General features: G+C 37.6%; 1 protein-coding gene across 1 annotated transcript; it reads left to right on the top strand.

Moving 5' to 3' along the window:
* The first annotated feature begins 628 nt into the window (after positions 1–628).
* On the top strand, positions 629–11,738 carry pcyox1l (prenylcysteine oxidase 1 like). Its single transcript, XM_083563640.1, has 6 exons — positions 629–965; positions 1,175–1,381; positions 1,793–1,967; positions 7,638–7,849; positions 8,591–8,731; positions 10,826–11,738. The coding sequence occupies exons 1-6, from the start codon at positions 830–832 to the stop codon at positions 11,485–11,487; spliced, it is 1,533 nt and encodes a 510-aa protein (XP_083419766.1). The 5' UTR covers positions 629–829; the 3' UTR covers positions 11,488–11,738.
* Positions 11,739–14,685: the final 2,947 nt, after the last annotated feature.

Below are 14,685 nucleotides of genomic sequence, written 5' to 3'. Positions count from 1 at the left end.
CATAAAGTGTTCCTCCACTTGCACACAGATAACCTCCACAAAAACTTGACCCACATAAACACTCTGCTTAACTCACATGATATAGGAGGCGAGTCACACTATCGTTACACTGCAAATGACCTGAAGTTACAGACGCAAAAACAGGAAGTGAACATGCGCATAACATCTGACCATTTTGTGATTTTGAAAACAAATATGTGCAAAATATTGCTTAATCTGAACAGCAGATTGACATGCACGCATGCGGCCACGCGCACACACACACACACACACACACATTCCTTCTTCTGTTGTATAGCCTGCTACACTAGACTATACTAGTTACTGGATTAGGTTTTGTATTTTTAACTCAGCAGTGGCCCTGCAGTATTAACTAAGTAAAAACGAAATCAATGGTGATAAAAAGGCTCAAAACTGTTAGTCAGGTGGAGAATTACATTTAAAATATACACCACTTTATATGTACAAGGAAGGATTTTTTTTTTTTGCTAAGAAACGCGTTATATATATATATATTCTCCAGTCAGGTGGGTGTAGTAGGTGTAATGCCGCTGTACGCAAAGGACAGATGAAATGCTGCGGGCAAAAAAAGTGGCAAAATGTTTTGGAAGCATTACGTCATGACGCTACGGTCAGCGGAAGCACGTGACTTTGACACATCGGACCGAATTGGCAGGCTGCTTCGCTTCCGATGAAGTGAAACGCTCTGGAAACACGATCATTTATCTCCGACATTTCAGCTTGTGCACTGCGGTCCGTGGATTTCAGTGTAGTTTCTGGATAAAATGTTCCTGTGAGGCTGCGCTTCAGTAATGGACGTCAGCTCTCCATGTTCTACTGCCTGAACATATCTAGCGCCATGCTGCTCTACACTTCAGTAGGGTTTCTCTCTTTATTATGCGCGGGTCCAGCGCTGGGGGATTCGGGGTTTGCACAGCTGGACGGCACACCGCCTTCTAAAATCGGTAGGCCTGATTTACTGCGCTATAGTGCGTTGTTACTAATGCCAGCTACATCAGCGCTAAACGATTTCCCACTTTTTACACTCTATTGCGCCGCAAATAGTCTTTCTACACACCTCGACGGTGCAGACTCTTAAGTTAGTTGAACGTTGCAAATATCTGCCATTGCAATTCAATCCCTGTTTGCTCACAATGTGTATTTGTGTTTTGAGCTGTCGTTGGCACTGGAATCGGCGGAACAGCGACAGCGCACTTCCTGCGGCAGCATTTTGGACCGGAAGTGCGCATTGACGTGTTTGAGAAGCAGGAGGTCGGCGGTCGCCTGGCAACCGTCACCGTTAACAACCGAGCCTACGAAACTGGCGGCTCCATCATTAATTCCCTCAACGTACACATGCAGGACTTTGTGAAGCAGCTGGGTGTGTACCTAACTCTCACAATGTTTAACAAACAAGGCTTTTTTAATAGTGATACATTTACTGTAAATAGAAGTATAATAGTATGTGAACTGTGTGTACATTATGCCCATTAAAGATTATTTTTATTTTCTGGAATATAAACAACAATATGAGGGATCCACCAATATGATTTTTACCTTGCTGATTTCAAAGCAGTTTGGTTATACTTTCACATAAAAATGTCCATGCAATATGCAGGTGTGTGTCAAAAACATCATAACTTTTTTTTGTCAAGATACTTCTGACGTCTGTTACTGTTCTACTATGTACACTCATAGGAATCATGTACAGACAGGGAATATGAGAGTTGAGTAGAATCTAATTGATCCAGTCCAGGACACTGATCCATATTCCATTGTTTTACTGTGGTAGGGCTGAAATATCGAAAGAGTGTGGCAGGCAAGATGGCCGTCTTTAATGGTAAGGAGTTCATTCTGGAAGAGACTGACTGGTACTTGCTGGACCTCTTCCGCCTGTGGTGGCGTTATGGCAGCAGCTTTATCCGGATGCAAATGTGGGTCGAGGAGATCATGGAAAAGTTCATGAGGTGAGGAAAATCTCTGAAAAGAGCAGCAGAGCAAAACAAACTAGCTTCAAGCCCATGACTATATAAATTGGGTTTGAGTTTTTAATCATATAATAATGCTTGTGAAATAAGAGGTTTTTATTTTGTAGGTTGTCATGTGGTGAAAGGCATGTGTACAAAAAAAAAAAAAAAAAAAATTAAATGACTTTAGGTACACCTAAATGTGCAGGTAGAACATGCATCCAACTAAAGGCAGATTGCCACTAATTTATTCAAAATGCAGAGAAGCTTGTTCGAACGCTTTTGGACAATATAACTATAATAGTTTTTTTCTACTAAATTGCCTGAAATAGCCTTAAAATATATTTATTATTAACAGGACACAATGGCGGAAAACCATTAAAGACTTCATGACCCTGAACCACTCGTTCTTGAAATTAAATGAATGAAAAAGGATAAGTTTTGAGCACGTTGACTTGAAAAATATAATGCTTCCAATATTAGAAATGTAATTTAAAGACTGCAAAATCAAGTGACGAGGAAACAATAAAACACACAAAATGAGCAGTAAATGAGTTACAAACAGCGATGATAAAGGAATGTGATTATTTTATTTAACCAGGTGATTGTCTGTGCTTTATTTGAACCCAGACATTAGGGTTGCACAAGCCAGTGCACTCTTAGTGCCGGTCCCAAGCCCGGATAAATGGAGAGGGTTGCGTTAGGAAGGGCATCCAGCGTAAAAACGTGCCAAATCAAACATGCGGATCACTAATACGGATGATCCGCTGTGGCGACCCCTAATGGGAAAAGTCTGTGCTGTATTTAGCATCTGACAGAGCTAACCTGGTACATAGGCATGCCTTGCTAAGTGGTGAAATTGGTGAATGGGTAAATGAATGATTAATTGAATAAACCCAAGCATGCATTACGGCATGGCGTATAAAATAATCTGAAGCCCATGTGAAGCCCAACCTATGCACACAAACAAATAATAACAAATAATTAAAAGAACAAATAAATTAATGTTCTATGAATTTCTTATAATTCAAATAGTCCAGCCTACTCACCTAAAATGTAAGGAATTTTATATATATATATATATATATATATATATATATATATATATATATATATATATATATATATATATATATATATATATATATATATATATACAGTGAGGAAAATAAGTATTTGAACACCCTGCTATTTTGCAAGTTCTCCCACTTAGAAACCATGGAGGGGTCTGAAATTGTCATCGTAGGTGCATGTCCACTGTGAGAGACATAATCTAAAAAAAAAAAATCTGGAAATCACAATATATGATTTTTAAACTATTTATTTGTATGATACAGCTGCAAATAAGTATTTGAACACCTGTCTATCAGCTAGAATTCTGACCCTCAAAGACCTGTTAGTCTGCCTTTAAAATGTCCACCTCCACTACATTTATTATCCTAAATTAGATGCACCTGTTTGAGGTCGTTAGCTGCATAAAGACACCTGTCCACCCCATACAATCAGTAAGAATCCAACTACTAACATGGCCAAGACCAAAGAGCTGTCCAAAGACACTAGAGACAAAATTTTACACCTCCACAAGGCTGGAAAGGGCTACGGGGAAATTGCCAAGCAGCTTGGTGAAAAAAGGTCCACTGTTGGAGCAATCATTAGAAAATGGAAGAAGCTAAACATGACTGTCAATCTCCCTCGGACTGGGGCTCCATGCAAGATCTCACCTCGTGGGGTCTCAATGATCCTAAGGAAGGTGAGAAATCAGGCCAGAACTACACGGGAGGAGCTGGTCAATGACCTGAAAAGAGCTGGGACCACCGTTTCCAAGGTTACTGTTGGTAATACACTAAGACGTCATGGTTTGAAATCATGCATGGCACGGATGGTTCCCCTGCTTAAACCAGCACATGTCCAGGCACGTCTTAAGTTTGCCAATAACCATTTGGATGATCCAGAGGAGTCATGGGAGAAAGTCATGTGGTCAAATGAGACCAAAATAGAACTTTTGGGTCATAATTCCACTAAACGTGTTTGGAGGAAGAAGAATGATGAGTACCATCCCAAGAACACCATCCCTACTGTAAATCATGGGGGTGGTAGCATCATGCTTTGGGGGTGTTTTTCTGCACATGGGACAGGGCAACTGCACTGTATTAAGGAGAGGATGACTGGAGCCATGTATTGCGAGATTTTGGGGAACAACCTCCTTCCCTCAGTTAGAGCATTGAAGATGGGTCGAGGCTGGGTCTTCCAACATGACAATGACCCGAAGCACACAGCCAGGATAACCAAGGAGTGGCTCTGTAAGAAGCATATCAAGGTTCTGGCGTGGCCTAGCCAGTCTCCAGACCTAAACCCAATAGAGAATCTTTGGAGGGAGCTCAAACTCCGTGTTTCTCAGCGACAGGCCAGAAACCTGACTGATCTAGAGAAGATCTGTGTGGAGGAGTGGGCCAAAATCCCTCCTGCAGTGTGTGCAAACCTGGTGAAAAACTACAGGAAACGTTTGACCTCTGTAATTGCAAACAAAGGCTACTGTACCAAATATTACCATTGACTTTCTCAGGTGTTCAAATACTTATTTGCAGCTGTATCATACAAATAAATAGTTTAAAAATCATATATTGTCATTTCTGGATTTTTTTTTTTTAGATTATGTCTCTCACAGTGGACATGCACCTACGATGACAATTTCAGACCCCTCCATGATTTCTAAGTGGGAGAACTTGCAAAATAGCAGGGTGTTCAAATACTTATTTTCCTCACTGTATATATATATATATATATATATATATATATATATATATATATATATATATATATATATATATATATATATATATACTTTAGAATTTGTGGTGGTGGCTGTAGAGTGTTTTATTTTCCAATAAATGCTTGTTCTGGGATAAGTTTTTCCATTTTCAAGTAAAAATGACAGTACACCCTCTTTGAATTCTGTGTTTTTACATATAATAAAAATCCACTGTGGTTGGACATAATAAAAATAACCTGGGTCTTATCAGGTCTCAGAATTAGGTTAATACAACCTCAGATGAACATCACCATGTGTCATACTACACTGTGCCATTATTAAATTTTTACAAAAGGGAAGCCAAAATGGATGTGTGGAAAAACTGTGAAAAAAGTACATATTTACTGCTTCCGTAGAAATTTCGGAGGATAAGTACCAACCTAATTAAATGCTAATTAAATGCCCCTGATTATTGATTGTCAGCAAGTATACCGACCACTATAAAAGCACAAGTTTCAGCAGGTTGTTAGTTTTGCGCATTCAGGTGTGTATTAATACAATATCAAGAAGGAACGGCATCAGCAATGATCTTAGAGAAACAATTGTTGTTGCCTGTAAATCTAGGAAGGGTTACAAGGCCATTTATTCACAAGTGGAAAACATTCAAGACAGTTACCAATTTTCCCAGGGGTGGACATCCCAGCAAACCTCCCATAAGTCCAGACCATTCAATACTTAGAGAGAAAAAAAAAAAAAAAGAGTTACATTTCAGTATGGTGTGTTTGGATGGGTTGCATCTGAACAAACCACAAGTCTTCAGGAACAGTGACCTTTGGACATATCAGACCTAATTGGAGATGGTTGATTATAATACACAGGACCATGTTTGGTGAAACCAAACACAGCATATTAGCACAAACATATCATACCAAATGTCAAGCACAGTGGTGGAGTGGTGACGATTTGGGCTTGTTTTTGCCCCCAGAGGCAATTTGCAGTCATTGCGTTGGCCATGAAATTCTCTGTATACCAACGTATTCTAGAGTCGTATATAAGGTCATCTGTCTGACACCTAAAGCTTGGCCAACATTTGGTCATACAACAGGACATTGATCTGGAACACAGAGCAAATTTGCAAAAGAATGTCTAAAAAAACAACAGAATCTGTGTCGCATTGGCCCAGTCAAAGTCCAGACCTCAACCTGACTGTAGCAGGACCTTAAGCTGTGCGCATAAAATTGCCTGCAAACAAGCTTGCACACTCAGCAGAGTTTCTCTCTTTCTATCTGTCTATCTTTCTCTGTATGCTCGCTTTTTGTTGAAAATACACATTTTGCAGAGAAAATCTGTCCTGAAACTGTGCTGTATATTTTGCCAAGCAGTTTAACTGTAACGAAGGGTTAATGCCAGAGACTCCTTTCATAAATGTTAAATAAATATCTTCTTGTAATAAATGACACCACATCAATAATTATACATTGTAGATTCTTTTAAAATTTTTTGTATTGTTACTATGAGCTTATAGAAGGCGCGTTTGAGCTTTTAGCATATAAACAGTAATGTATTATTATGAGTGCATTAAATCGCATTAACTTGTTGTTCATGTGTTCATGTGTTCATGTTACAGCTACTGTCACAGCTTTGCTGTTTCACTAGACCAATTTGAGAATTCATTTACAAAAGGAGGCTATATAAACAGCCTTTTAGTGATCTTTATTTGCCCCAGATTTCAAATGCTTTTGTTAAACAATTGTACTCATGTGGAAGGTGTCTCACTTTGAGCAGACTGCATTTCTCAGTGTTGTTTTTTCAACCAAAACCGATTTCTCACTTGGTGCTGCCATCATGGAAAGTTTCCGAGTTTCTGAGATAGAGTGAGTGAGAAAGACAAACCTTTTTCCGCCACATTTGGTTTGACGGCTCCATTTGACGACTTGTTAACGTAACAGCTGAAATAATTTATTACACTGATATAAGCTGTTATGGAATATATGACAGGGGTCAGTAATCAGGGCAGTGAACAAAAACAGCGATGCAGACGGTGTACAGAAGGGTGGTTTGAAAAAGCAGTGTGTATGTAATGTTTTAAGGAGATTTTTTTTTCTTTTCTTTTAATGGATCACAGTTTAGTAGGACAAAGTAGGACATGAATGAAGTGTACAGGATTATTAGCATTTGTTTTAATGATGGAAAAACTGTGAATAGTTAACAATAACAGCTATACAGCCATTATATATGCAATGATTTTTATATATAAAAAATGTGTGTGTGTTTGTGTTTGCTTTTTTTTTTTTTTTTGTACATTTAAACATGTTAAGTAAAAAAAAAAATAAATAATAAAAAGCATATTTTGGAACTCTTATAATAACTCACATATGCTATTATATATTGTATATTCACATTGGTCTCCTGTACTTCTAATATTAGTTCTCCATTAATATGTCTTTTTAACATATTTGTAGCTCTCTTCACCGGGTGATGCTTTTTTTTTTTTTAAAGATTCAGATGTAATCATGCCAGAAAAGCAGGCACCCAACTCTCAGCACTCGTTTTTTTAAATTAATTATTATTATTTATGAAAATAGGTCTTACTTGCATCAGCAAAATGTAAATAAAGAAATCTAATTTATTTGTCACACACACGATTATGCATATTACAATATGTACCACCTGAGGTAGTTGTAGTGAAAAAGCTAACAATATAATATAAATATTTATAAATACGTGATATACACTGTGTATTGACAGGAATTTTGGGTGTGTGGGTGTTGTGTGATAAAAAGTAACAAGTCTTTCAGCCCTGTGAGTGTATCTTTACTAAAATAAAGAGGAGAATGTTGTGCCAAATGTTTTTTGTACTTGTGTCATTAAGATCTTGATAATTAAGTCTGTACTGCAATGATCTGTTTGTTTCTCTGCAGAATCTATAAATACCAGGGTCATGGCTATGCGTTCAGTTCAGTGGAGGAGTTACTGAATTCGCTCGGAGGTTCGGGATTTCTCAACATGACCCGCCGCTCTCTGTCTGAGTCTCTTTTGGAGTTGGGTGTGTCTCAGCGGTTCATTGATGAAGTCGTTGCTCCAATTATGTGGGTCAACTACGGCCAGAATGTCAGTATACCAGCATTTGTTGGTAGGTATATTTACTGTTTCCCACATACATCACATGCAGTCTGAGGTTATGAGGCAAAGCTGGTAACATACTGACCGATGGTAGCAAGGACATCTTTGTAAAGCTGCTTTCGGACAATGTCCATTGTTAAAAGTACTATACAAATAAAACTGAAATGAACCGAATAAATTTTTTTTTTTGTAAATATTACTATAAGCTTAACTGAGCAAAACATTTCAGCTGGATTTCCAAACATTTTTAGGAATGTTTATATACATGCATGTGTACAGCACAGCTGATATACATATAGTGATGCCCACATAACATAAAACGTGCCCTAAAAATGTTTGTTATTTAAAATGTATATAAATGTGGAGCTCAATAAAAACTAAGGTGACAATCTATACAGCCATCCATCTACTCACTCACAGTTTTATGAAACAATCATAATTACACTAATGACTTTTGCCTAGTGAGGTTTAACATAAAGATAAACCCCATTTTGTATGTGGTCAATAAATGTTTATAATGTTTATATTTTCCTATTTACTTGTGCTGACGCTTCAGAACGGTAGCTATGTTTAGGAGTTCTAAATCTCTTTATGGAATGATTTTTCATATATAGCTGAACCCATTCCTGCTGTATTTTCTTACTTTCTTCTCTTTTGTTTATTGAACTTGTGCTCCTCTCAGATGGCAGATTTTACTTGGAATTCTAGCACATAAATTACATAAATCTTAATTTTTGCTGTACTTTCTCAGGTGCTGTTTCACTAGCTGGGGCACAGACAAATCTGTGGGCAGTGGAAGGAGGAAATAAATTAGTGTGCTCCGGACTTCTAAAACTAGCAAAGGCAAACCTGATCCATTCACAAGTCACCTCCATTTCCCTTCATTCAACAGGTATTTACATGTACTTATGTATTTCATAATTTAGTGTCATTTCTTTAACAGCACGTTAAAAAAATGTTCTTCATAATTTAATGGCAGATGATACTTTTTTATCCTGAGATAAAGTTTCTGGCTCCATCTTAGCTAATAAACTAAAAAAAAAAAGTATATAAATATACACAGTGGTACCCCGCTTATCGACCTTCATACATTCCTTAAAACCGGTCGAAATGCGAAAAGGTCGAAGAGCGAATGTAATTATCCCATAAGAAATAATGGAAAACCAATTAATCCGTTTCCGACCTCCACCGATACCCATTTATTAAAAATTTTTGCCCTGTTTTTAGCAGTATTAATACTAAATAATACAGGTACATAAATAATACTGTATATAATTGTTATGCAGCGTAATTAGCGGAGGCAAAGCCGGAGCACAGTTCGCTTTGGTTTAACGAAAACACGGAGAGTTTAACACAAAAACACACACACACACACACACGGCAGTCCATAACATCCCGACAATGAGAGAGAGATATCCGTGTTACGCCCTGGAGGGGCGAGGTCCACGGGCGAACGCACAGGAGGAAAAAGGTAATCCGGTGTGAGCTTTGGAATGAAAGCGCAGCCGTGGAGAGCGCGTGGAGTCCGAAAAAGGAAGAAACGCATAGGAATACGTGTGACAGGGAAACACGGAGGTTTTGACAGTCGCCGAAGGGGGCGTGGCAGGTGGATTTCTGACAATAATACAGAAAAAAGTATAAATTAAAAACATTACAAATGTAACAAAAAAAAATGCTCCACATGGGTTGGGGTAAAAAAAAGGTCGATAAGCGGGCATTTGGTCGTTCAGCTGGCGCAAATTTTGGTCGAAAAACTGTTCGCTAAGCGAAAAGGTCGATGTCCGAGCCGGTCGATAAGCGAGGTACCACTGTATGTAATATATATATTATATTTAATCAATAAATGGAAGATATTTTTACCATATCAACTATTATACATTTTTATAGTTTTTTCTAGATAATGTTATTTTAATCCATTTGTTAATAAACTTAGTAATGTAGATTGTCTGCCATATAAGTCCCTGTGAATAAGTTGTTACTGGATGATAGATGATGACAAATTAGATATTATGCATCTGCAATACATAATATCTTCAAAAGATTTTGAGAATATGAAGAATCACGAAATTCAATATTGGATTTCTTTAATCTTCAGGCCCTCAGGGGGCATTTCGTTAAATACAGCATTATTCTGTAATGAAAATCACTACATGGGCACATAAACACCTCCAGAAATTAGTGTCTGTGGAAATAGTTTGCCTTGCCTTCCACAAATGCAGGTTAAAGCTCTATCATGCAGAGAAGAAGCCATATGTGAACATGATCCTGGGCTAAAGAGCATTTAAAATTGACCGAAGCAAAGGGAAAAAACTGTTCTGTGGTCAGAGAAATCAAAATTTGAAATTCTATTAAGAAACTGTGGACACCTTGTCTAAAGTAGAGACGAACTCTCTGACTTATAATCATCGCTCAGTTCAAAAGCCTGCATCTCTGATGGAATTTGGGTGCATTAGTGCCTATGGACTGGGCAGCTTTCACACCCGGTAGGCACCATTAATGTTAAATAGTATATACAGGTTTTAGAGTAACATATGCTTCCATCAAGATGACCTCTTTTTCAGGGAGAGCCTTGCTAATTTCAGCAAGACAATGTTAAACCGCATAACAAACATCTGTTACAACAGCATGGCATTGTAGTAAAAGAGTCCAGGTGCTAAACAGGCCTGCCTGCAGTTCAGACCTTTTACAATAGAAAAACAGTTGGCACATCAAGAAATAAAAAATATGACAAAAAAGACCCAGGACCATTAAACATGTAAAATTCTATATCATACTCAAATGAGATAGCATTCCTTTACCGAAACTGTAGCAACTGGTCTCATCAGCTGCCAGTTATATAGACTGTTGTTGAAAGAAGAGTGGATGCTACATATTAGGAGCATGGCTCTGTTGCAGGTGTATTTTTTTCTTAAAAAGGTACTTTTAAAAAAGCTGGAATTAAGCTGAAATAAAATCTTTTATAACATGTTGTTTTTGCTCATTCTAGGTGACACCCACCAGTACAAGCTCAGTTACACCACTCAAACTGAGATTGCATCAGACATCTATGACATTGTTGTCATAGCCACTCCTCTCCAGCAAAACGTCAACTCAGGAATCTCTTTCTTAGGTTTTGAACACCAGCTACCAGAGATAACTGGGTCTTACCACACAATGGTGGCCTCAATTGTCCATGGTTATCTCAACTGCTCTTACTTCGGCTTTCCTGACCCTAAGCTTTTCCCCTTCACGAGTGTGCTGACAAGCGAAACGGCTGGTCTGTTCTTCAACAGTGCCTCTAGCATCTGCCCCGTCAACATCAGCACTGGATTTCGACGCAAACAGCCACATGAGGCCAGAGTCTACAAAGTCTTTTCCCCTAAACCACTGGAGAAGGATGAGCTAAAGACCCTTTTTAAGTCTTACTACTCTGTACAGGTCATTGAATGGAAGGCATACCCTCGTTATGGAAGCTCTCAGGAAATACCACCTATGATCCTGCATGAAAGCCTTTACTATCTCAACGGAATTGAATGGGCTGCAAGTGCCATGGAGATGAGCTCTGTGTCTGCTAAGAACATTGCGCTTCTGGCTTACCATCGCTGGAATAGGCAGCACGAGATGATTGACCAGAATGACCTTATGCACAAGATCAAGACAGAACTGTAAAATTTTCTGACCAACAATAATTTTCTGTAAAATTCCTGCTAGCACAAGCTAGAGACTGTGGAACACATTGCTTTTTGCACATCTATTACAGTATTTCCAGTCATTGTGCTGACAAGATGGTTACTTCTGTATTTGAAAGAAAACGCAGCTAAAGTGTTTTTTTTGTTGTTGTTTTTGGAATGTTACTGATATTTATTTGTTTGTTTGTTTGAGTGATTTCTAGTTGGAATAAAGAGCATTTAATTTGTCCCCAAGAATCTTTATAGATTGTTTTTAAAATAATGTAACACTGAGTTGTTCTTTCAAAAAAAAAATAATAATAATTTTTATTTTTTTCAAGTTTTCACTGGTTTTGTACAGTCTTTATTATCGCATTACCTACTCAAAATTATTCATTTTATGGTTGGTTGTTTCATTTTGAAAGATTAATTGTAGATAAGATCATGGATTATTAGAATACTTAAAGATTTTTACTATGCATATTTACTGGGGAAGTACATTTAAGTGGGTAGGGTGTGTCTAAACATTTTTAAGGTGTTTAGTTTTGGGTAACCTGAGACTGAAGTGCTCACTTATATTGCTTTTCTACTTCACCCCAGGTCCCACCTTAGCATATATATATAGTAGTTGCTGAACTACATTGCATCCTAGTTTGAATATCCTTTTTACATGCAATTGTGAAACAGTATTTTAATTCAATTAAAAACAATATGGACACCTTCTAGTGGAGCCAAACGTTTGACCAATTCTTTGCCCTACGAATATCAGTATTGACATTCCCAAGGGGCTGAGCAGAGGGTCATGCTTCCATTATATCTTGTTACATACTCAAAAAAAAATTGGCCCTGTTTTTCTCATTTGATTAGATTCGACTTTTTAAAGTACTGAAATGAACTATTACTAATAATTAGCGATCACAGCCTTTCATAATCACATTCTCTAGTGTTATTTTGGTCTTTTTTTTTTTTTGGTTGGTGCTGACTACAACTATCTGTAGTAAGTGTTCCCCCTTTTCTCCACTTACCAATTCCATAATTTGTGCCAGTAAAACGTAAGCCTGTATGGTTTTGATTTCTGTTGAGCAGCAAAATGTGTAATGGTGTTTTCAACATTTTATTTATTTAAAACGCAAATCACATTATTTGAAAACGTCCTACGTTTTACCTCTACTCGGCCACAGATGGCGCTACAGACTGCTGTTTGTATTTTCTCCTCATTGTCAACTTTGCCAAAAAGCTGTGAAGAAACAGAAAAGCCTTTTGTACAACCCTGCTGTGAGAACCAGTGCGTTTCTCAAGAGGATAAAGTAAAAGACCTTTAACTGCAGATCCAAGTTTTCAGATAAACACATTGTTAGCTAATGACACAGAACTCCTTTTTCTAACCTCACAGGATAGCTCAAGAATCTTCTTTCGTACATCTACATTTATCCTTTTGGCAGACGCTTAAGAAGTGAAGCAGAATCCAATCTAAGTAAAAAGCTGGGCATTTGAGATTTACGCTTAATGCTTTAGCCATAACTTTCTGGCAGTTCGGGGGGGCAACTAGAATGTTTTATATACTAGCGATAGAAGTGAGTCTGCAGATTAACAGGTCTACTAATGTTATTACGAAAATGCCATAATGCTGTTTCATACTCTTCCTTCCAACAGTCTGTTCTGCCATATTCTGACATTATTTTCACATCAAAGTTCAGCTTGACATGCAGAAAGAGAACAGTCTTCCCTCCAGAAGTAAATCCAGGAAACAGCAAAAACAAACAGCACAGCACTCATCCATTTTTATAGCTAGTTTGTGGAATGTATTTACATAGCAACCCATTCAAAAACTGTTGAAACCACTTCTCTGTGTCACTATCATTGTGTGCCTCTAGTCTGATAAATGCAGCTGCTAGCCACACACTTTATAGTAATGCAGTAGTTCTTGGACTGGTCAGGCTCAAAACCACAGTTCAGAACTGAATTCTGGAACCCATCTCATCATATTCAGAGTAAACGATATTAAATAATGGATATAAAATCTGTAGAGCATAAAGATTTATGCATAGAAGCAGGCTAAATGGCTTGTGATTCTTGATTTTCAGCTAATGGCACTTAACCTCCAACCTATTGTACAAGTACAGAGAGCCCATCTCTGGTTCATTCTTTTACTCTTGTAATTTTTGGCATGACAATGTTTAAATGCCTTTTTTTTTTTTTTTTTAACCAAGTCCTCTAATAGTAGTGATTATTTGTCCTGACTACATTGTGTGGTTGGCCCTTTTATCTCTGTCTTTGTGTGAAAAGGGTAACAATGACAAAAAGAAGTTTGTTCACTACTCTAAAATCACAAAAATGTGGGGTTTGGCAAAACAGTAAATGAAAGACTTATTGTGTATGCTCCTTTTGACATCATTGTTCTTGTTTCTTAATAGCCAGTTGATATACAACCTGGCTCAGCTAAACCCACTGTTTGGGCCAACGCTGAGCACCAACACTGTAAGGTACCTCTTGCAAGCTTCTGGATCAAAACAGCTTTATACCTGAATAAAGAGAATTCATTAGGATTCCACAAACTTTTTCTAAAAGCAAAATCCATTTTTGTTTTGTTGTTTTTATAAGCAGACATTTCATCTTATTCCATATGTAACAAAATTATGCATTGGTTCAATAAGAACAGGTGATAAAACATTATTTAACATGTACCATATGAATTCTATATAGAATATTGCTTTTTTTTTATGTCAGACCTAACCCATGGTTATTTGGTCATTTTGACAGCTCAAGCTTAAAAAAGACCTATTATGGTAGCTTTTACGTTTTGTTTCCTTCTTGGGAGTAATAGATGCTATTATTTAGTGGAGGGCTTGGCTAACAGCCCAGGGCTATGGGCATATCCAAGTACTCAATGCATTGCGGTGCGCTGCGGACCGCCCCAGTGGAAACACTGGCACTGTTTTCCCTGCCCAATAGTGGAATCTTGCACTTGTTCCTTTACTAAGATCCAAACATTCATACACCTATGGAATGTTCCAGTGTACATATGAAAGGTAAATGTGAAGAAATAGTAGCGTAAGCTAGACAATCCACTGTGGAAATTTGAGGACTGACACAGACAACTTAATTGTCTAATGTTGCAAACCCAACATAATTGATAGAGAATTAATCTAAACATATATTCTCTTAATCACTTTTTAAAAAATATTTAATTCATCAAATT

Source organism: Silurus aristotelis (assembly GCF_946808225.1).
Source record: "Silurus aristotelis genome assembly, chromosome: 16".
NCBI lineage: Eukaryota > Metazoa > Chordata > Actinopteri > Siluriformes > Siluridae > Silurus > Silurus aristotelis.
This window is presented reverse-complemented; position numbering and strand designations above follow the sequence as displayed.

Bases quoted from the DNA above. Each gene is read 5' to 3' on its own strand.
- pcyox1l (XM_083563640.1), top strand. From the start codon at position 830: ATGTTCTACTGCCTGAACATATCTAGCGCCATGCTGCTCTACACTTCA. The intron at 1,968-7,637 runs GTGAGGAAAATC...GTTTCTCTGCAG, and splicing joins ATCATGGAAAAGTTCATGAG to AATCTATAAATACCAGGGTC. The intron at 8,732-10,825 runs GTATTTACATGT...TGCTCATTCTAG, and splicing joins CATTTCCCTTCATTCAACAG to GTGACACCCACCAGTACAAG.